This window comes from Alternaria metachromatica, assembly GCF_023757995.1.
Source record: "Alternaria metachromatica strain BMP 0045 chromosome Unknown scaffold_21, whole genome shotgun sequence".
Lineage (NCBI taxonomy): Eukaryota > Fungi > Ascomycota > Dothideomycetes > Pleosporales > Pleosporaceae > Alternaria > Alternaria metachromatica.
Genome location: NW_026055512.1, coordinates 493,892 through 516,395, shown reverse-complemented (window position 1 = coordinate 516,395; position 22,504 = coordinate 493,892). Strand labels below are relative to the sequence as shown.

The 22,504-nt window shown below is 52.8% G+C and overlaps 5 protein-coding genes across 5 annotated transcripts; 4 read left to right on the top strand and 1 right to left on the bottom strand.

The window, feature by feature from the left end:
• Nucleotides 1–1,780: 1,780 nt before the first annotated feature.
• On the top strand, nucleotides 1,781–3,606 carry J4E83_008042 (uncharacterized protein; the record flags this gene model as incomplete). Its single annotated transcript, XM_049334939.1, has 3 exons — nucleotides 1,781–2,216; nucleotides 2,268–2,354; nucleotides 2,411–3,606. 3 exons carry the CDS (start codon nucleotides 1,781–1,783, stop codon nucleotides 3,604–3,606), a joined length of 1,719 nt encoding a protein of 572 aa, XP_049186090.1.
• A 4,381-nt stretch (nucleotides 3,607–7,987) lies between these two features.
• On the top strand, nucleotides 7,988–12,081 carry J4E83_008041 (uncharacterized protein; the record flags this gene model as incomplete). The annotated part of the gene is made up of 3 exons (XM_049334938.1): nucleotides 7,988–9,248; nucleotides 9,307–11,340; nucleotides 11,390–12,081. 3 exons carry the CDS (start codon nucleotides 7,988–7,990, stop codon nucleotides 12,079–12,081), a joined length of 3,987 nt encoding a protein of 1,328 aa, XP_049186089.1.
• A 280-nt stretch (nucleotides 12,082–12,361) lies between these two features.
• Nucleotides 12,362–13,441, bottom strand: J4E83_008040 (uncharacterized protein; the record flags this gene model as incomplete). Its single annotated transcript, XM_049334937.1, has 1 exon — nucleotides 12,362–13,441. One exon carries the CDS (start codon nucleotides 13,439–13,441, stop codon nucleotides 12,362–12,364), a length of 1,080 nt encoding a protein of 359 aa, XP_049186088.1.
• A 1,522-nt stretch (nucleotides 13,442–14,963) lies between these two features.
• On the top strand, nucleotides 14,964–17,564 carry J4E83_008039 (uncharacterized protein; the record flags this gene model as incomplete). Its single annotated transcript, XM_049334936.1, has 1 exon — nucleotides 14,964–17,564. The coding sequence occupies one exon, from the start codon at nucleotides 14,964–14,966 to the stop codon at nucleotides 17,562–17,564; it is 2,601 nt and encodes an 866-aa protein (XP_049186087.1).
• A 2,808-nt stretch (nucleotides 17,565–20,372) lies between these two features.
• On the top strand, nucleotides 20,373–22,040 carry J4E83_008038 (uncharacterized protein; the record flags this gene model as incomplete). The annotated part of the gene is made up of 1 exon (XM_049334935.1): nucleotides 20,373–22,040. The coding sequence occupies one exon, from the start codon at nucleotides 20,373–20,375 to the stop codon at nucleotides 22,038–22,040; it is 1,668 nt and encodes a 555-aa protein (XP_049186086.1).
• Nucleotides 22,041–22,504: the final 464 nt, after the last annotated feature.

Sequence of the window (22,504 nt, the reverse complement as noted above, 5' to 3'; positions counted from 1 at the left end):
GGTTTCGAAAGCACGAAGCCCAAAAAGCGGAAGCCCTTGCTTGAAAATTGACATCTATACTGCTCGCGAAAACAATGCCCAACCTAACGACAAAATATTGCAGTGCTCGGATCGCGACCTGCTGATAGGCTTACCAATTGCGGGGAGGGTGTATGCGAGCTTATGACATCTCAAACAAACTTTGGCCGGCCGTTAATCGCTGGACCTACCAGACGCTGCTGTCATTATTGTGATGATCTTCAGGCCTCGCAATCCCTGACGTGCCAGGTGTGGCTTGATGCTGGAAACACTCGATGCGGCCTGGTCGGGATGTCAGCATGTTAAGATCGTCTTGCCGGCTGCGCTCAATAACTCTCTATAACCAGATGACAAGGTCCGATTCGACCGGATCGCAAAGGTGGAGAAGTAGTGTCGTCAGGTCACACACACAAGACATCGCGGAGATGTAGCACGATGGGCTGGGCATCCTAGCGTGGGGCTGATTATCGGCTAGGGGCGCCTCAAGTATCGCGTACCGACTAGCCATTTGCGTGCGCGGCCGTGAAATGATGGCGTTTGTGTGGTGATGGTGGATAGCACATGGAGCAATTCAAATACATGGCGAACCGAATCTGATTGTCAGCGATTGAGCGATCAAAGTAGTGCATCGCCGGGAAAGGTGTCCTACGGCGTCTGCACAAGACCTGCTGCTGATCCTGAATTGTCCGCCTTGAGCTGAAGACGGTGCAGCCAACGAGATCTGAGGAGTGGCTAGGCCTGCGAACCAAGATATGAAGCCGCTCGAAAGCGATTCATGCACCATTCGATACATACACTAGGAACATCACGTTTCAATGCTCCGCGAGGTTTACAGCCTCCAGACGACTTAGCGCTCACACCGGCGACTGTTCACGAAGCCAACTGCAGCCCTCGCTACGTCTTGGGTTGTCGTCAACACTGTCCTTCGCCTGCCCGGTGCTTCAAATCGAGCGTCGGCCTACTCACTGTTTTAAGTCGACGGCGGCCCAGGGCGATGGTTACAGCGGGACCAGTGGACTCGTTCTAGGATTATCCTCCATTACCATCATTAGAGGCGAATTGGTGTCGTCGCTGCGACGCTACTTGAACACACTATATCCTCTCGCCTTTACCTTGCTGCGCAACCCGGTTCGAAGCTATCCAGGCTGCACTTTAATACCTAGCGACAAATCCCACTCGTTCAAGCAGATCTCCTCTCACACACTTTCTGTCGCTTCTCCGCACGCCCACGCTACTCACAACCCCCCTGGGTGTACGACATCGACATCGACCGCTTACCCCGTTCCAATTCCAACATAACTGGCTTTCGCCCACCCCTGCTCTCGCACCGGGTCTGTGTTCAGCTCAGCCGTTCATCTCGGAACGACGCAGTTTTGCCGTTAGTTCCACCCAGATCCTATTGGACGTTCCGCGGACGCCCACGACTCGCTAAAGACGCATTCCCCCGCTCTCACGCAACCTACCGTGCGATCGCTCGAGGCATCAGGAGCGGACCGCTTGGACCCCTCTGCGACACTCTGCTCTACTCTCGTTGGAACAGCTGCCGCGTCGTTCTACCACTTGTACTATTCTGCTTAGCATTGAACGGCAGAAGTACAAGACACCCCCTGGTTGCCACTCGTTGCTTTGAATCGTGCTCGGCTCCGACGCATCTAGAGGAACATCACTCTTTCGTGTTACCACTCGCGCGCAGAACGGACTGGACATCCAATGCGCGCTTCTTCCCACCAGTAGTCCAACAACCTTCCCAACTCTGGCTCGAATGATCTCGACCGTTTCCTTCGGCCCTTCGCCGCCAGGCGCTCGCAACCGCTTGAGCACAAGCTCATCGCCCCAGCCCTCCATGTCGTCCGCTAGCGACTCCCCGTTTACCACTCCCAACTTCGATTCGAACATATTTAGCCCGTCGGAATCACAATCAGAGGAGCGATCAGATGTACGAACGGGTTCCCTCGAAGTAGTACCCAAGGTGGAAGAGACGGAACTTCAGTTGGCCGATGTCAAGGAAGAGGCGTCTCCGGAAGACACACCCATCTCCCCAACCGAACCTGTACGGATTCGCCGCGCCCGCGGCCGACCCAGGATACACCCTCCTCGCTCACCTACCACTCTTGCTAAGCAAGCAAAAGCCCGATCAAAGACGGGGTGCACGACATGTCGGAAAAGGAAGAAGAAGTGCGACGAGACCAAGCCATTCTGTAATTGTGCCCTGGCATCGTGGTCATGAAATAGGTACTAATGCTGTCCAGGCTTGTCGTGTCAGAAGAACAACATCCATTGCGAAGGCTACAAGCCCGTCGAAATATGGAAGAGCGGCAAGGAACGGGCCGCAGAAGGTATGTGATCTTGCTTGTTTGCTTTTTGGTAGTGGGCCAAGCTAACCATCCAACAGCTCGGAAGCGAAGTTCTGATGTCAAGTTCGACCTCCCGCCTCTCATGGAAGGTGTCGAGAATGATCTTGACCGTCAGCTTTTGCAACATTTCTCCAGCAGAGCGAGTGCTGTCCTAACGTTACACGGAGACAAGTCGTCGAACCCCTTCACCAAGATCCTATTGCCCATGGCACTTCAACACGAAGGCCTGATGCACTCTGTGCTGTGCCTGTCGGCCTCTCACATGTACTCGGTCACTCCGTTACAGGAGTACGAGGACAGACAGGTCTTTCACCGGGGCAAGGCTTTGCAGCTTCTTAAGCACGACATCGAACGGCAAAAAGCTGGTGAAGGTGGTGTTATGGTCTACGAGGACTCTAACGTTGCGCAGATATTGCTGCACCTTCTGCATTCCATCTGCGATGGTAACACCTCCGGCGAATACCGGATGCATATGATTGCAGCAAAACAGATCGCGATGACACAGAAGTCTTCTAACCCAGAGTTCCAGACACTGTTCGACGAATTTTTCTACTACCACTGGATCGCAAGTCAGATCACCTCCCTTGACGGCACCGAGGTCCCCATGATGGACGACTTCAACCTCCCTTTCAAGATCAGCCCGGAGACCGCGGGATTGATCGGTGTTTCTGACGGACTTTTCGGCTTCATATCCAAGATCAGCAACCTGCGACGAAAAATACGCAGTCGCATTGATGACAAAGAGGAGCCTGTCATGGACTACGAAGCATTACTCGCCGCCCATGCCATCGACGCCGGCCTTCGCGGATGGGTATGCCCCCATCCACCCGGATCTCCGCGCTACACCATCTCGATGCTCTATCGCCAGGCAACATGGGTCTATCTCTACCGCACAACGAAAGACTCAAAACCACACCCATTCATCAAGAGCGCCGTCGATGACGGCATCCGATACATCAACGAACTGCCAGCGGAAGGGTGGGTTCAAAGTAACGTCTTACTTCCCCTGTTCTTGATCGGGTGCGCGGCATTCGAGGAAGAGCAACGTGTGGAGATCAACCGGGCGTTCAACGGCCTCATTGCCTGCACAGGCCTAGGCAACATCGGCTTCGCGAAAGAAGTCGTCGACCAGGTTTGGGAGCTGATGTCATCCCCCGACCCAGAGGTGCAAAAGGAGAGCTGGGATTGGGAGAGGCTGATAAAACTCCGGGGCTGGGACTTTCTCGCTACGTGAGCCCTGCAGGACGCACGAAAGAGTTTTTCTTTGCCAACACTCGGATTGTGAACGTTCCGCATGGGATCTTCACTCACCAATTTCGGCTCATCACCATAGGAGAGTCGTTATCACGTCGCTTGTTGGCTTGGTCGGCGTGGGACTCGGGTCCTTGCGCACGGCTCTCATGGCGATGCCACAGCGTCGGCATGTGGAGGTACAACACGACCTTTGAGGTTCAGACTTGGCATTTAGGGTTCCTTATTCAATCGGTGTTTCTACGGGCGCAAAAAGGAGTCATGATATCTGGTGGGTCGTCGGAGGGCGGTTTACAAGGCTCGGACCGGCAACGACGCACTACGGCCTCACGATTAGGTTACATTGGCTGGGTGTGCTCCCGACGGTATTGTGTTATTGGTATGGGAAAACGGCACTGCATGTCTTCGCATTTACTTCGGATTGGATTTTTCATGGGGCACAGTTTTGTTCTTGGCAATGTTTTGTCTCGCACACAGCCCGTGTGTTCAGCCGGGCGGCGTTTGGCTTTGGGCGGTGCATGTCAGATCGCGATGCACTCAACCCTGCATGGGCGAGGCATGCTCGTACACATGGCATTGCAGCACTTGTTGAAATAGGTCCGATAGCAGGCCGGCATTCCCTTATTTCTCAGTACGATGACGACACGTATATATGCAGGTAGCCTCACGGCACAGAAATGTACGCTGGTATCCACTCCGCCCACAGAGCTCTCATCGCAACGTCGCAGGGAACGCATGGCTTAATGGGCGATCACGATCTGCCTCGGTGATAAGGTGAGGAGCTATAGTGCGGCGCTGGTGCACACGGTAACCGTAAGCACCAACCGTGCCACAGCATCTAGATTCCTGCGGGCACGTTCTTCCTCCAATCCGCTTACCAGCAATCAAACGCTTTGGCGAGCTTCCTCCGCGACCTCGTTGGAACGAACTCGTCGCCTGGCGTCGCTATGGGATTCATGACTCGAGCGCGCAGCATGCAGCCACAACTCAGAAAGTCCATGTGCATATAACCGGGCGATGATCATCAACATCTTTTCAGAAGCGAGTAAAGTAAGCATCCACAATGAAAAGAGTTATCCTTCATCGCACTGCCGGAGCCCACTGTAAAGCGACACAAGCCGTTAGGCAGATCGGCCCAGGGTACCAGGTTCAAAAAACGGCATGCGTGGGGTGTTGTCGCACATCTCTGTTTCGCGGCTTGGGAGGGCGGTTACGGTTACGTTCGTCCGGCCCAAACCCGCATCCGATGGGACCGGTACACTTTCCCCAGCGGCGCAATGACGAACGTTGACACCAGCTATGCGGATTCAACAGCGACAAAGCAGGAAAGCCACGGCACGCCATCGGTCCTTCTGACCTGGACGATCTGGAATGCAAACCCCCACGCTTCTCAGGCAGAGTTGGGGGGTATAATCCGAAAGGCCCGGTGGGAGGGTCTGAATATATAGCCTGATTCGAGGGAACGCGCCGTCGGTACCTGACACTAGGTCTCAATGGATGGACGAGAGGAGCAGAGAGCATGGTCCTGAGACGATGCCGATTTCTTTTCATGGTTCAGTGTAGGACCGATGTCGTGAAATCCTGCGCGACGTTGCGCACATGGCCTGACACCCAGTCGCGTGGGTTAACTTAACGTCACAGATCGAGGGTATACGTAGTCACACACGCAAGGCGAACGTCGAGAGGGCAATTTCTGACACCTTCCGTCATCTATTCCAGCCTGACCCGATGTCCCCTACAACCACATGATCCCAGAGGCCCCAGCGATAAGCCCGGGGGCAACAATAGGGTTACAGCAGCTACCCGTTGACTCCAGAGTCCAGAGTCTAGAGCCATCAGACCGTTCGCATCTGAGTCGTAAATAGGCCTCTGATTATTTCCGAGGCCACCCACCGATCTACTTTCCACTTACTCACTTGGTGATGTACTGTATTCATCTTACCGGTACATACCGGATCTGGGTACGTACTTCGCATATATCTGTCGTCTGAACATGGATATAACTCCGACCCTGAGAGATACATACGCGACTCGCGATGCAACACAAAAGCCATGAACCACTACTCGTACGATGGTGCCTGCATATGCAACCTGCATGGAACGTCCTCCATCCTGATAATGCCGGTGAAAATGCCAGATTTCGGGGTGCATCACTGGCTTCGTGGGATGTAGACGTCAAACCCTACACCGTTATTCGCGAATAATCTCACACCGATGTCAGCGCAGCTAGCTGGACCCAGTCCACGAGGCAGGACGCGCGTGGCGGTTGACGCAAGCCATCAATATTCCCAGTCTAGTCGGCGTAGGATAACGTGATTGCTTGTCCATGCGAACTAGATGTCCGGATAGGGTCATATGCAGCCTTGTTGGCTGACGTCCTTCAACGGACCTGCAGCTGACACGAAGAGCGAGGTTGTGTCAGCATTCCACAGCATCGCGTGGCTTTCAGCCATCAAGGCCGCCCATGGCGAGTGTCAGATAGAAAGTACTGTAGGGCATTCACTAGGATGCAGCTTGTTGTCGACGATCGGGAAGCGGCAGGGTGCCCAGGTGGTGATGCGTGTAAGATATCCACTATGCAAAAGCTGGTTAATGGCCAAGGGCGTGATATGTGCCTACTGGCGATCATATGAGCCGCAAAACCGTTGCGACAAGCGACGGCGTCGTAAGTGAAGGCTGTCAATAATTGTGGAATGGAGGTGGCGGAGTGACAGTGACAGGCTTGGAAGCAACGTCCGGCGCGCCAAAACTTCAGGATTCAAGTCTTTCTGCCCAACGCGCTGCCTATACGGATTCGACATTCGACAATATTGTGGCTGTCCAAAAAGCGAAACATCCTCAGAACGCACCCATGAAGCTCAAGACATCATTGGTGATCCTACGCATGTAGAGATTCGGCATTGGAAGCCGTAGTCTCGGTCTTAGTACACATTGGAGAAGCAAGATGGTACATCTCCCGCTGTCTTCGCACCTGCATTTCATCAAGACAACAAGATCTGGGACTAGCCGGTCCGTTCGCGCATCTCCGCGCATTGCAAACTTGGAAACGACAGCGGATTTATTTACCGTCCGCAAATCAGGCCTTCAAGATCGATGTAAATACTGGGTTGGTGGACTTCCTTGGAATGTGAGACTCGGAAAGTTAGCCCCGCCCAATAGAACAACGTATCGAGCGAATCAAAAAAAGGGTGTTCCGACGCAACTACAAGGGGCAGCTGTCAATTGTAGACTCCCGAGGCTTTTCTGCTTTCTTTATCCAGGTGGATACCATTCTTTCTGGAGATCGAACAATCCTCCCGCTGCCGCTACTGATTCCGCAAACTTTGTTGCTGGCCCACTCGTCGCCGAAAGCTAGATATGAGATTTCGGAAGCGATGTGGAGTTCACACGCAATCGGGCCGTAAGAGCCAGCCCCTCGCTCAGGTAGGGAGGCCGTCCCGAATCTTTATCGTGTGAAGAGTCTCGCGTAAGGCGTGGTACGTATCGAGGTACGTACCGTCGGTAAGTGAACAGTGGCTCTCAGCGTCTCACGCGTATATCATAGATGTCTATCGTTCACACTGAATCGGGTTTTGCTCGGTAATCACTCTTTTGGCCCTGGCTCTATATCTCATACGGGGTTCCACATGTTCAAGGCCGTCCGCGTTTTAGATCACCTGCATCCTCAATATCTTCTAATGCGGGGTGGTTGGCATCATCGGGCCCTCCGAAGCAGACGCGCACTATCGAAAGGTCCCCCGAGGAGCCAGCACCACGCAATGCAACAAACTGTAGAACAGAGAGGAGGCCTGACCAACACAAACCCTGAGCAATTGCCTCGAACGTCTATATTTGTACCCTCCCTACTGGATTTTCGAAGGTTTGATTGGCAGTGTCGTTTATTTTGCTTGCTCAAATTCCATTTGCATAAAGATGCATCTCGCGCAGGATTCCGCTACCCAAGATTGGCAAGTTGGCTGGAACGCTGCTCTTCCGAGCTGGGGTTTTGCCCGCCCCCGGTCTGAACAGCTCTGCGAGGTTGAACCCTCCTCCATGCTGTCAGCCGTAGCCAGGCGCGTCGAACAACACCATTTCTTCGCGATGCGAGTTGCTAACATACTGCAAGCCATCGAATTGATTTTGCAAGTGAAAAAGGAGGAGCTGCGAACTATAGAAAAGTAAGAATGAGACCTGTAGGAGAAGAGTCCGGCCAAGCCCCTGCATGCAGGTCGGCTGGCAAGCGAGGCGGGCGTGTTTGAACAACGTCGTATCGCGCCAAAGAATCTCCGTCTTGACATGCGAGCGGCGACTGAAGAAATCCATGCGCGCTGCGCGCTTCATCCTTTGCGTCTGCATTATCATGAACATTTAACCAAACCCCAGGTATGGAGTCACTAGAGACGATGGAGCCAGGGCCTATGCAGGGAAACGAGGAAGGGCGACCCTCGGCGTCAGCTGGCGCTCCGCCCGGCCCCAAAGAAGAAGCGGCGCCTGCAACACCTCCCACAGCACTCCGCGGAGACTCCACAACTACCGATCTCAGCGACAACCACGGCATCTCATTGCGCGCAGTTGACCCGGTTTCTGTGCGATTGGAACACCTCACAGTTTCAGTCGATGAATCGCCGGCTGCTCTCGCTCGCGCCTTCTCCAAGAAGAAGGCGTCACCAGAGACCAACCATGTCAAGACTATACTTGACGACATTTCGGCGGACATGCCAAGTGGAAGCCTCACAGCCATAATAGGTGGAAGCGGAAGCGGAAAGACATCGTTACTCAACTCCATGAGTGGGCGTTTGGCAGTAGGAAACCGACTTGCCACTTCAGGAAGGACCCTATTCAACGGTAGCGAGGATGTATCCGGCATCAGGAGCGCATATGTCATACAGCAGGATATTCTTCTACCGACGCTGACTGTTCGGGAGACACTGACGTATGCTGCGCAACTGCGACTACCCTCTTCCGTTGATGCGAATGAGAGGAAGCAGCTGGTTGAAGAAGTCATCTTGGAGCTGAGCTTGAAAGAAGCTGCAGACACCAGGATCGGTAACAACGCGCACAAGGGCTGCAGTGGCGGAGAGAAGAGGAGGACGAGTATTGGCGTCCAGCTCTTGTCAAATCCCTCGCTTTTGTGGCTGGATGAGCCGACCACTGGACTAGACTCGACAAGCGCCCACCAGGTGGTGAAGACCCTCCAAACTCTTGCTCGGAATGGACGGAACATCATCGTCACCATCCATCAACCGCGTTCTGAGATCTGGGATCTTTTCGACAATGTCATCCTCCTATCACGGGGCAGTCCTGCGTATGCTGGCAGCGCAAAAGACTGTCTTCCGTACTTTGCGAAGCTCGGCCATGAGATGCCTCTGTTTACAAATCCAGCAGAGTATCTCATCGACGTTGTCAGTGTCGACAATCGGAGCGTCGAAGCAGAGAAGGCGGCTCAGGATCGAGTCGGTCGCGTGATAGAAGCATGGAGGTCTCATTGCAGCAGTAGCCTTCAAGAGAAGCCTGAAGCACCAGCTCCGGCCACTACGATGACGCACGACCAACGAAAGAAGCAACGTGCCAGTAAAACATCACTCATGCAGCAGACTCGCGTACTGACCGCACGAACTTGGACTGTGACGATTCGTGACCCAATGGGTAAGACGTTCAATATGAGCTCTATAGATCGAACGCACGCTGACTTGGTTGACTCTAGGCTTGTTTGGAAGTCTTGTCGAAGCCATCGGTATGGCGGTTATCACAGGGTGGATCTTCTTACAGCTCGATGGCTCACTATCTGGTATACGATCCCGACAAGGAGCATTGTACAATGCAGCGGCGCTGCAGGGCTATCTAATCTTGCTCTACGAGACATATCGACTTACGACCGACATCCAACTCTTCGACGAAGAGGCACGACAAGGTGTCGTCAGCATACCAGCCTTTCTCATCTCCAGACGACTAGCCAGAATTCTGCTCGAGGATGTACCAGTGCCTCTCATCTTCTCGTTGATCTACTACTTCTTCTGCGGATTTCGCGCGGACGGAGGCCAGTTTCTCACGTTCTTCGGTATCATACTATTACACCAGTATATTGCCGTATGCTTCGCTATGACCTGTGTCGCGTGCTCAAGACACTTCGCTGGAGCGAGTTTGGTGGCTAATCTAGCCTATACCTTGCAGTCTATGGCTTGCGGTTACTTTATCCAGTCGAACACGATCCCCATCTATGTACGCTGGACGAAGTGGACAGCCTATGTCTTCTACGCTTTTGGAGCATTATGCGCCAACGAGTTCTCAGGCTCTTTCTACGATTGTCCATACGAGGGCGGACGGTCAAACCCAGCCTGCAAAGAGTACGACGGAGAGTTCATCATGGACTCTCTTGGCTTCCCAAATAACTGGGTTTGGAGGCCTATACTTGCTCTTCTCGGGTTCGCCATCGCCTTCTATGTTGGAGCGGGAGTTTTGCTCAAGTTCTGGAACGCCGAGATCGCCATGGCTCGTGCCAGGCCGTCAAACATGGACGCCTCTGCTGGCAAAGAAAAGATGAGCGAGCGTGTGGCAGATAATGTCCGGACGATCGACATCCGTTTAGAGGGCTATGGAATGGACGTGGAGAAACGGTCACTACGGAAGCGCTGGACCAAGAATATCATCAAGCCTCTTACCGCCGACTTCTTCCCTGGATCGCTGAACGTCATCATGGGACCTTCGGGCAGCGGGAAGACTTCTCTGCTAAACAGCATGGCGATGAGACTCAAAGACGACACATCCACGCGGTACAAGCAGTACGGTACCATGAGCTACAACGGCCTCATCCCGGCTAAAGAGGTCGTCCACTCTATCTGTTCTTTCGTCACCCAGGATGATGACGCACTGTTGGCGTCACTAACAGTGCGCGAGACGCTTCGTTATGCAGCTGGTTTACGACTTCCGAAGTGGATGTCGAAAGAGCAGAAAATCCAGAAAGCCGAGGAGATCTTGCTGAAGATGGGTCTCAAAGACTGCGCAGACAACCTCATCGGTAACGACCTCGTGAAAGGCATCAGTGGTGGTGAAAAACGTCGAGTCACTATCGCAGTCCAAGTTTTGACGGAACCACGCGTACTGTTGCTTGATGAACCGCTGTCTGGATTGGATGCATTCACGGCACTGTCAATCGTGGACGTACTTCGTGGTCTAGCACAAGAAGGTCGCACACTCATCGTCACTATCCACCAACCTCGCAGCGACCTCTTCGCGCATTTCGGTAACATCCTGCTCTTGGCCCGTGGCGGACACCCTATCTATGCCGGTCCTGCCGACAATATGTTGGGCCATTTTGCCAACCTAGGCTACGAATGTCCTCGCCACGTCAACCCAGCGGATTTTGCTCTCGATTTGATCACTGTTGACCTTCAGCATGAGAGACGTGAGGCCGCCAGTCGGAAGAAGGTACGCAAGTTGGTCGAGTCGTGGAACGCTGATGTCTACCCTGTCGCTCGAACTGGGTCAATAACTACGCCGGCTGAGCTGGGAAGCATGGCACGAGAACCATCGTCTTTCGCTGCAGCATACTCAATCTTGATTCGGCGTGCGACGAAGAATATGTTCCGGCAGCCGGATATGCTGATCGCGCGCGTCATGCAAGTTGTCGGATTGGGTATCGTGCTTGCGCTCTACTTCGCACCGTTGAAGACCGACTACGAATACGTGCAAAACAGGATGGGATTCCTTGTGGAGATCGCTCCGCTCTACTTCGTCGGCAGTATGTAACCCTCACCTTCATCTCTTTTTACTATGCTAACCCCCATCAGTGCTGAACAACATCGCCGTCTACCCAATCGAGCGAGATGTGTTCTACCGCGACTACGACGACCGTATCTACGGCGTCGAAGCCTTCTTCCTGACCTACATCTCTATAACCACGCCCTTCGAAATCATAAGCTGTCTCGTCTTCTCCGTCCTCGCCGTGTTCGCTGTTGGTCTAGAACGCAACGCGCAAACGTACTTCATCATCACATTCAACGCCTTCTGCATCACCAGCTGCGGCGAGAGTCTCGGTATCGCTTTCAACACGCTCTTCACCCACACTGGCTTCTCGGTAAACTGCATGTCGGTTTTCCTGAGTGTTGCGCAGGTCATGGGTGGTGTGTTGTCGCTCGATGTTCCGGACTTTTTGCAGGCATGGAACCATCTTTCGCCTGTGAAGTGGGCTGTTGGCAATATGGCGCCGTATACGCTACGTGGTCTGGAGTTTACGTGTGAAGAGTGGCAGAAGGTGAATGGGCAGTGTCCTATTCAAACTGGAGAACAGGTGTTGGACTTGTACAAACTGAACAAGAACCCGGAGATGAACCTCATGGCTCTGGGAATTTGCGCTATCGTTTATCGGTTCCTCGCCTATGTGGTTCTGAAGATGGTCAAGGAGCGCTGGATAAATAAGCTGTGGAGGAAGTTGGGCGGTGGGAAGAAGAAGCCGACAAGCCAGGCACCGCAGTCAGGATAGCTGGCCTGCGTCTATGCATTATGACATTAGGAAGCGGCTCGAATTGATGCATCAAAATTCATGAATACCTTTATACACCGTTTACTCATTCGTCGTTGAAGATAGCTAAAGTGATGCAGTATCATCATCATCCAGTAACAAGAAATAGACCCAGCGCCTACCATGCATGCAGAAAACACCAGGCCATCATAAGACGTAATCCGTGCCAGCAGCGAGAAATGCCAAGAACCGCCGAGTTCAGAAGACTTCTTCGACACAATACAAAACATCCAGCCAGCGTCTAGAGACGGTGGCCCCAAAGATGAAGGCTGTTACCGTTCCCCCTGTTCCTCGTATTGTCCCAACCAGCATCCTTCATGGTCAAAACCCTAGAAACAGCATCGTTATACTTGAAAGTCTGACCCTTCTCCCACAAACCGTTACCCAACTCAATACACTCCGTAACCGCACAGTGCTCCAACTCATCTTCAGGAGTACCACCGTTGCAAATCTGGATGAGGCGGTTGAGACCGGTAGTACTAGCCGCAGCGAGCGGTTCCAGAGGCAGTTGCGAGCCAGGAGAAAGCCAAGGGCAGAGATTGCCTGTGATGCGGTAGAAGATGGTGTGTTCGGCGGACTCGACGAGCATGACTCCCGGGGGGATGCCGCCAGCGATCTGGCCGACATCTTGCTGCGCAGGCTGGTTTGGGTGTCCGTGATTTCCGTCATGGAACATGGGCGCGGGACGGAAGTGCTGGGCGCCTGCCATACCAGGAGCCATCATACCAGGCATCATACCACCGCCCATCATCATACCAGGCATGACTCCACCAACAACTCCACCCATAGCAGGTACGTTACCAAAAGCGAGACCGCCTCCCGCCCACAGCGGCGCGGCAGGGGCAAAAGGAGGAACTACTCCAGCGATAGCGCCTGGAGGCGGCGGTGGGAAAGGTACACCGCCCGCATGCAGACCAAAGCCTATACCGTGATGAGCACCTGGAAGAAAGTTGCCCGCGCGGATAGGAGCAAGTGGACCGCCAGCAGGCCCCATGTATCCGCCCATCATGCCGCCCATCATAAAGGGGTCCATGACGCCGACAGGTGGGAAGACGGGTGGGAACGCACCTATACCGACACCACCGAATGGTGGAGGGATGCCGTATGCTGGTCCGCCGATGCCAATGCCGAGGGGAGGGCCGTAGACAGGGGCGTGTTGCTGTTCTACGACGACTTGAGCGCCACCTGCGGGTGCGCCGGGTTGATGAGCTGGAGGTGCAGGACCAGCGTTATAGGGAGGAGGTGGTGGTTCGCGGTTGATGTTGGGGTTGTTACCGACGTTGGCGAGCCAGGGTTGACCTACGGGAGGGCCAGCAGCCATCAGTGAGCAAGACTAATTCGTGAAATAGAAAGTGGAGGGTGGCAGCTGGTGTCAGAAAGAGCTGGCAGACGTGATGGCTCTGATTTGAGACACCTAAGAGATATAGCAACAGAGAGAGGAAGCGAGAGGATGAGGGAAAGAACAGAAATGTATACAAGCCTGGGTCTTCCATTTATATGTATATGTGTAGTGCTGAGGCTGCGTTCGATGGTCTGGAGATGCGTGAAGTTGGAAGTGTTGGATATTACGAACAGCGGAGGGTTCACATAGTATTGCGGGAGTTCAATGTGCCCATCAATGGGGGCGGTCGCCGGGTGTGATGAGGACGTAGGTATGTTTGAATGGCGAACACGTCAATACATCGCCATTGATCATATTGCGCAAACAGGTCATTATACTGCCCTGACATTCTTCAAAACAGCTGCGCGCGTGACGATAAAGAAAGCACTGTGAATCTCAGCGAGAGCTTGTGATGCGACCTGGAGTTCGCAGTGGACGCCGATGGAGAAGCAGCATGGAAGGATTGAATAGGAGAAATAGAGAATCGGGATAAGTTCCATTCGCTCTCGATCAAGCCGACACTTGTTTGATTACATGGCAGCGAGGGAGTGATAGCGCTGAGGCTGGAGCTGCGACACAATCTCAAGGTCGCGAGCGGCATCATGGCGGCCAAAGAACGCTAGCATCGGACATCGGCGTATCGAGCGGCCGTTCGCACGTGACCTGCGGCACAACGTGCGCTGCCCGCGGGCCCCATGGCAGCCCAGCGCCAGCTTCCCGGCGTCAGCAATGCCTCCCACTTTTGCGCTCAACTATGCTACGCGTTCTAGCTATGTCCATCACCTTCGTCCTATAATCAGACATGCGACATACCCATCATCCCTAGATCGATTAGCTCGCGATCTCCTCGCGAAATGACACCGTCCGCGAACCTGCCTAGGTACCGATACCACCGAGCTGTGCCGGCCGACATCGAACACGGCGCGAGCTCGTATGGCGAAACTTTCAACAAACATGATCAATATATTATACGAAGTGATGAAATGCTGGTACCTAAGTAAACGAGAGTTATGGGAGACATCTGCTGCCGCATGTCGGATTAGCTGAATCAGTACCACGTCTTCGGACAGGAGGTCACCGGCATTCAATGTGGACCGCCGGCGTCTTACCAGCCACGTTAATGTCAGGCCCACTACACGAGCCATTAGGCGATAACAAGAGGCCGGCTCAGATAATCTGATCATTTCTAGAGACAGAGTAGTGCTTCAAAATGTTACTGGTCGACTTTATCAGCATCGGCATTCATCCAGACTAACCCTCACGATACCGGGATCTCGGCTTCTCTATCGGCCTACTACCATATCCCAGGAACAAACTGCGGAGTGCGGAGTAATCATACCAATATCTCCGCAAAATCCACTAGTACCCAGGGCACACGTAGGTACCTTGTCTACTTAATCATCAACTCTGGCTATCTTCATGTCTGTCACATTCGATCCAAGGACGATTATTTCACCGCGAGATGTATGTCTCCATCACGGTCTGGACAGGCTTGCTATACACCTTGACGCAGGTACATGCATCATCACCGACCCTGGCGAATCGGCCATGGCTAGATCCAACACTGCCAAACGAACAGCGATTGCAACTTTTCCTCGACCAGTTGAACAACACCCAAAAATATGCTATGGTACAAGGCGATACCGAGCTCGATGACAACGGAACTGGAGTCAACCCTTGTATAGGACACATTTCTGGCAATGAGACTCTCGGGGTACCCTCAATTTGCATGGGAGATGGCCCAGCTGGGGTTGGAAACAACTTGAACAACGTCACCGCCTTCCCGGCCCCAATCGCCGCCGCGGCTTCGTGGAACACTACCCTCGAGTACGCTTATGGCCAAGCATTAGCCCAGGAACATATGGCAAAGGGCCGCAATGTCGTTCTCTCACCGACTATCAACATCCTCCGGTCGCCACTATGGGCCCGCGCAGCCGAGACCTTCTCAGAAGATCCATGGTTGACCTCTCGAATGGCTGTGGCGGGTGTCCTCGGCGTCCAGAGTCAAGGAGCTTTAGCTTGTCCCAAGCATCTTGCTGGGTACAACCAAGACACAAATAGATTCGGGGTGGGCCCTGATTGGGATACCGTTGACGTCCACATCGACGATCGGGTTCTGCACGAGCTTTACCTGCCTGCTTTCAAGGCGTCTGTTCAAGAGGCAGATGCCGCTTCTATAATGTGTTCTTACAACAAGCTGAACGGCTTTTTCGCTTGCGAAAATGACTGGCTTCTGAACACTACATTGAGACAACAGTGGGGGTTTCAAGGTTTCGTTGTCGCTGATTGGTACTTCTCCACACGAAGCACGGTTGGCGCTGTAATGGCTGGTCTAGATATCAGCATGCCTGGAGGTTCTCTCGAGGATTCATATGGATTCCCAGCCTACTACGGAGACCTTTTGGTTGAGGCTGTCGAAAATGGGACCATACCAGCGTCGCGCATCGACGATATGGTTGCAAGAACGTGGCGGTATATGTTCAAGCTTGGAATGGTCGATAATCCAGTCACTGGGGATGCAGAGTCGGTGGCAAGAACACAGTCCCACCTTGACCTGGCTCAAAAGATGGCAGAGGATGGCTCTGTTCTTCTCAAGAACGACGACAATACGTTACCTCTCTCGCCACAGAAGTACAAGCATGTTGCCGTATACGGTGTTGACGGGACCAACCAAAGCCAGGTTACTGAGAACCACGGCGGCTTCGTCATTGACACGACAATGGTAGTGCAGTCGCCTTTCGACGCATTGAAGCAACGAGCTGGCAAAGAAGGCAACATGACAGTCACTTATGCTGAGGCCTATCCTGGTACCGGGCAATTTCCAACGGTGCCTTCTAGCATGTTCGTCGACGGTGGTCTGAATGTCACATACTACACGACTACAGACTTCTCTGGACCCATCAACCAAACCGACTTTGTACCTAACATCACCGCAGCCTCATTCCCCAAGGAGCTCTGGGTATCATGGCCCCAGGTGTTTTCCTGCGTCTATGAAGGCACTTTCAAAGCTAACACAAGCGGGATGTACCATTTCTCCCTAACCGGTCAAGGAGACGCCATACTTCACATCAACGGACAAGTCATCGCCAACATGTCGAAAGCGAACTTTGGAAACATTGTTCAAGGTATCGCGAACTTGACAGCCGGAGATGAAGTTTCCCTGGCCCTGAACTATTCCATGGGCTACTCGTTATCCACTGGCGCATACGGTGTCACACTGGGAGTCGATGTAGGCAACGAAGCAAGAGACGAAGAAGCAACTTCACTAGCAGAAATTGCTGATATCAGCATTATCTTCGCGTCCGATAGGCATTCCGAAGGTGTTGATAGCAACATTGGTCTTTCTCTCCCCGGCGACCAGGACGCAGTCATCTCTCGGATCGCCAAACGTTCGAAGAAGACAGTGGTAATCCTCAACACCAACTCGGCCGTTCTCATGCCCTGGATCGATGAGGTCGATGCCGTGATGCAGTCCTGGTATGGAGGCCAGCAGATTGGCCTGGCGCTTGAAAGACTGCTGTTCGGTGATGTCAGTCCGAGCGGCAAATTGCCGGTGACATTCCCCAAGACACTGGATGACGCTATCAAGATCACGGCAGATCTTGTTGTACCCTACGAAGAAGGGCTGAACGTTGGCTACAGGTGGTACGAAGCGCACAAGGTCGATCCGCTGTTCTCATTTGGCCATGGACTCACATACTCGACGTTCGAACTGGGCAGTCTTGCTGCGCGTCTCGCAAACTCTACCGCCACGTCTGGCTCTGAGCGCATAATTTGTGCTGCGACTTTGACAAACACTGGCGCCGTCTCTGCATCGGAAGTGGTTCAGCTTTACGTGTCCTATCCGGAGGCAGCGCGTGAGCCTCCCAAGCTGCTCAAAGCATTTGCTAAAGTGCACCTCGGGGCAGGTCAGAGTACAGATGTTCTTCTGGAGGTGCTTATGGATGATTTGAGGATCTGGTCCGAGCAGAAGAAAGACTGGAATTTTGTACATGGCGAGTATCACTTCCTTGTCGGATTCTCGGCGAGCGATATTAAGGTAGAGGGAAAGATAGTTCTTTAAATGTGCTACAATAAAGCGAGTTCGAATATACAGTATTATCGCAAAGTATTGATTACGTGACGTTGTCAGCGACATTCAGGTTTGTGACAAGAATGCGCCCTGGCCAATATTAAACCCAGCGTTAGCGAACAAGAAGGCCCAGGCTTCGTCGTCTACAAAGTCAATATTGAAGGTTGACGCATCTTCCGACGCAGAATCAAAAGTGGTTTGATCGTTGTACGCCGGGGTGATATCAGGTCTCTGCATAGTCTGCGCATGGGCAGACGCCGGTTGGTGGCTGGCAGGGTCCACGGCTGCGGCGGACGCGGCCGCTACGTGCGAAAGCGAAGATGTATGACGCGCCTGCATTGCTTCGTGCTGAGTGGAAACATTGCGCAAAAACGCTGCTTGCAATGCGCAGCTTGTGCTGGTAGGCGCTTGAAGTTTCTCGAATACTGTCGCAGCATTGCGAATGCTATCCAGCGCTGGCATTTCCATCTCGGACCGAATATATGATGGTGCTGAAAGTAAGAGCTATATCCGATGTAAGTAGTTGGCTTCCCAAAGGTGAGTTATTAAATACCTTGATGAGGAATACTGCGGCATAGGCGATCATGACATGCACACTGTCCTGAGCAAAGTACAATAGTTGAGATGCCGAAGTTTCAGAAACGAGTTTAAGCATGTCAAGCGCGCTTGAGTAGCTGTTCCAGATAGCTTCTGTATCGACAGAAGTCACAATATCCTTCAGTTTGATGGATGCGCGTAGTGAGGAAGTGTATAAGAGTAGCCGCGCGTAGCTTCCATAGAACGGGATCAGAAATGACTAAGAAATGGTGGGCGAAGTCAGTACACTTCTCGCATCAGTTCTTGCATGGATCTTTCTTACATGACAGTCCTCGCCTCGCTCAGATACTTTCCCAGTCCACCTCTCTTGCCAATTCACAATTTCTGCATCAACCATACGTAGCGTGGATCGATAGCGTGACGTGTCATTTCTTTGCTGTTGAGCATATTTTGTCGTCATCATCTCAAAGTGGGCGGACGTGATGAGGCGGAGAGATACAAATGCGCAAAGTAGCCGGTCATTCGCCATTTCAAGAGGATGTAGGTACCAATTGCTCGCTGATTCTAGATAGTTGCTCCTCTCAATCATCCAAGGCTTACCGGTCTGCATACTGATGCTGTACACATGTCAGTATCTTATGATAAGTTCGAAACCATCCTACCCCTACCTTCGGTCGTAGACAAAGAGCACCAACCAGGTTCTTTCCACGTTCCTGAATCGCATCACTTCAAGATCAGTCGTATTCTCCGGGGGTCTCATTCCATCACTCCCAAGATGATGCCATCCAAGCTCGATGGCCATTCTGATAGCGAGGCCTACATTTAACCATGCACGGTTATCGCGAGGCTCCTTCCAATATGTCAGAATTAGTATGGCCTGAACCGTCTCAACAGATTTTGCACCACTGCGGAAGCTCTCCAGGAAAAGCTCTTCAGCATGAGAAAGCAAATTTTTGCGTAGCGCAGGATGCAAAAGCTTTGCCGCTGCCGCCAGAATGGCGGTAAATAGGAACGACGACATCCCCCGGACGTACTGGAAGGTATGTAGCGTAGGATCCAATTGGCTGATGAAGGGGTTGAGGTGCTTCATGAATCCTTCAAATAGATCGGTAGCAAATTGAAGGTTGACGACGCCTTTGCTGATCGGATCATTATCTGAGGTGCCCTGTGTGCATTCTTCTGAGGCATGTCCGTGTTCAGTACTTAGCACATTCTGCAAGGAGAAGTCTCCTCTTGTGATCTGTCGGTTGAGAATATCAGAAAGCCGGAAGCCTCTGTTCTCCGTCCAGAAATCCTGGCTTGAACGTTGCATTGACTGGGGTCGAGAACACAGTCTAGAAGCTGACCTTTGAGCGCAATGTGTATCTGTCGACGGATTCGCATCATCCATTACAACAACATCATGATCAACAGGTTGAGCTTCACCATCCAATGATGGTGTCGCAGCATTCTGCTGACTTCTTGAGCCTGGTTTCTGCAATCTACAAAACACATCAGTCATTTTGCCTGATGGAAAAAGCAGGAATGACGAACTTGAAGCCATGCTTTCGACCGCGCCGGTGGCCAAGAAAGTCACACTGCAACGACTTGCGCGTACATCTGACACACCGCGTATCTTGCGCCGTCTTGTGGCACTTCATCTTGACTTTGCGGCATTGCAGGCAAGCGTGTGGTCTTCAAACAGATCAGTCGCGCAACTGCAGTCGACACAGAGCGGACTCACACGGCTTTCGGGGGTTGGCCACCAGGCGCATCATCAACCTCTGTCATCCTGAATATGTTTATCAGACATTGAGATCGGGTCGAACTGGAACGGACGCGATAGTCATATTTGAGTAGAGTGGTGTTGGAAAGAGTAAGGCATCCAGGTGTCTTATCGCTATCTTCACAAGCTAACCGCTTTGGAAGCCTCCCCGAGGTCCTTCTGACACCTGCTCCCATCATTCTCCCTCCACGGCATTCAAGGGGAAAGCTCGACGCCCACTTACAAAGCTCTTGCAGCGATACGAACATCTCGGAACCGCTGACCCCGCACGGCTCTCTCAACTCGGACTTAGCACTATGCTGCAACTTCGGTCCACTTCTATCGTTCGTGCAGATCGCCGGTGTTCTAATGTAGATTGAGTCACCGGCGACATGGTGCGTGCCCTCATGGCCTCATGCATCCATGCACCATACCGTCGCATGGACTTTTGCTCAATACCTAGGTAGTTCAAGTCAGCATCAACTCAACGCACATCTAGATACTACGCAACTAGCAACATGACGCAAATACCACGGTCGAAGGCCAAGACGGCGCACGTCAACATGATGACCGATACCATCATAGCAAACTTACCGGCGGATGCACTTCGAAGCGTGATCAGAGTCATCTTGACCACGGAGCCATCAGTTACAAGCATTTTAGAAGAACAGACGCGGATCTATCTCGAGAAAACCGCCAATCAGCCCGTCGATCAGCTGTTCCAATCGACGACCGAGGGGGTTGCCTCAACCTCGAACTTCACATGGGCCCAGCAGCGCCTACGCTGCGCCATAGGATGCGGATTGGTTCTCGACAGCTTCCCAATACTCAATAAGATTGTAGACGAATCCGTCAGCCTTGCCGATGAACACACCGTGCCTCGGTCGACAGAACTCAACCACAGTTTAGCCTCTGTCGACGGTGATATCGTGCAGGCGTTGACTGCGATTCAAAAGCGCTTGTTGTCCAATAGTGGCAGCAGAGACCTCAACGAAGAGGAGAGACCGGTGATGGACTCGCTCTTCACTTCATTGCTACGATGTCACCAAAGATGGCTTGCATCTGCGCAAGACTTTCCTTTCGAACGAAGCACTGCAGTTCTTGCGACTATGCTTGGCCGCGAAAGCGGTATACCGACACTGGTTCATCAGAATAGCTCTTGCGAAAGTCAAATTACCGGACGGAAGACATCGACCTCTATCGAGACTTTCAAAGTCAAGGGTATCGAGCTGCCGAAGCTGTTCGCGGGCCTGTGGCAACTGTCTAGTCCATCATGGGGTACTGCGTCACAAACACAAATGTTCAAGCAATTTGCAGAGTACATTGCAGGTGGCTTCACTGCCTTCGACATGGCTGACCATTACGGCGATGCCGAGGTTATATTCGGACGCCTGAGAGCCTCGCTAGCTGAACCTGAGGCCGTTTTCGGTGCCACGAAGTACTGTGTATTCCACAAGATTACCGTAACCCCCGAAGTCATCGGCGCCAACGTCACAGAGCGGTGCCAGCGCATGAGCGCCAACAAGGTCGATCTTCTGCAATTCCATTGGCAAGATTACAACGACCACCAGTATATCGAAGCGCTGCGACTGTTGCAGCAAGACGAACGAGTTCGACATCTAGGCCTTTGCAACTTCGACACAGCGCGTCTCCAAGAAGTCGTTGACAATAACATCGATGTCGTCACCAACCAGGTCCAGTTTTCCCTTATCGATGCACGCCCACGGTTTGGGATGGGCGAGGTCTGCACGAGACACAACGTGAAGCTCCTCACATATGGCACTTTGTGTGGAGGCTTTCTTGCTGAGAAATGGCTCGGTAAACCTGAACCACAGCTGTTTGGTCCTGACACGACACCATCGCAGCGGAAGTATTTCGAGATGATCCAGACATGGGGCGATTGGGATCTGTTCCAGACTTTACTGCAGACTTTGAAGGCTATCGCGACTAAGCACAATGTCTCGATCTCGAACGTCGCTACGAGATGGGTTCTCGATTTCCCGTACGTGGGGGCAGTCATTATTGGCGCGCGCATGGGTGTCAGCGAGCACACAGAGGAGAACCTGAAGACGTATGGATGGAAACTTGACGGACAAGATCAGAGCAGCATCGAAGAAGTGCTTGAGAAGAGCAGAAGGGAGGAAGTATTCAAGGTCATGGGTGATTGCGGGAGTGAATATAGGTAGAAGAAAATCGTTGGCTTGTTCGCCTGGCTTGTACATCAAATTGGTTTCTAGAAGGTTTTAAAACAGTTGGTAAACTTTCTTGAACGATTTTGGTTTGGTCGTGATCACGGGCGCGTCGCGTCATTCCAGTCCGCCCGTGCGCTCGCCTCATCTTCCTGTGCCAGCTCCGTACGATCTCTCTCTGTAATCCACCACGCGACCGCCTTTCATGCTCATGACGACCCAGTCCTCTCCTATAGGGGCGCCTTGCAGGTTTCAAAATATCCGTAACTGACATACGCTTATGTGCTCCTACCTCGGCTGACGTCACCGCCAAACACGCGCATCATGCCCGCACCATGCCTCTGTCCCCGCGATCGCCTCAGCGTCAGTCGTCGCATCACCAATCCCTAACTTCCGCGACCCAGGCTACCGAGCTACTACACGCGTGTCACTTTCAACTCTTGGAGATGCCGCGAGACGCA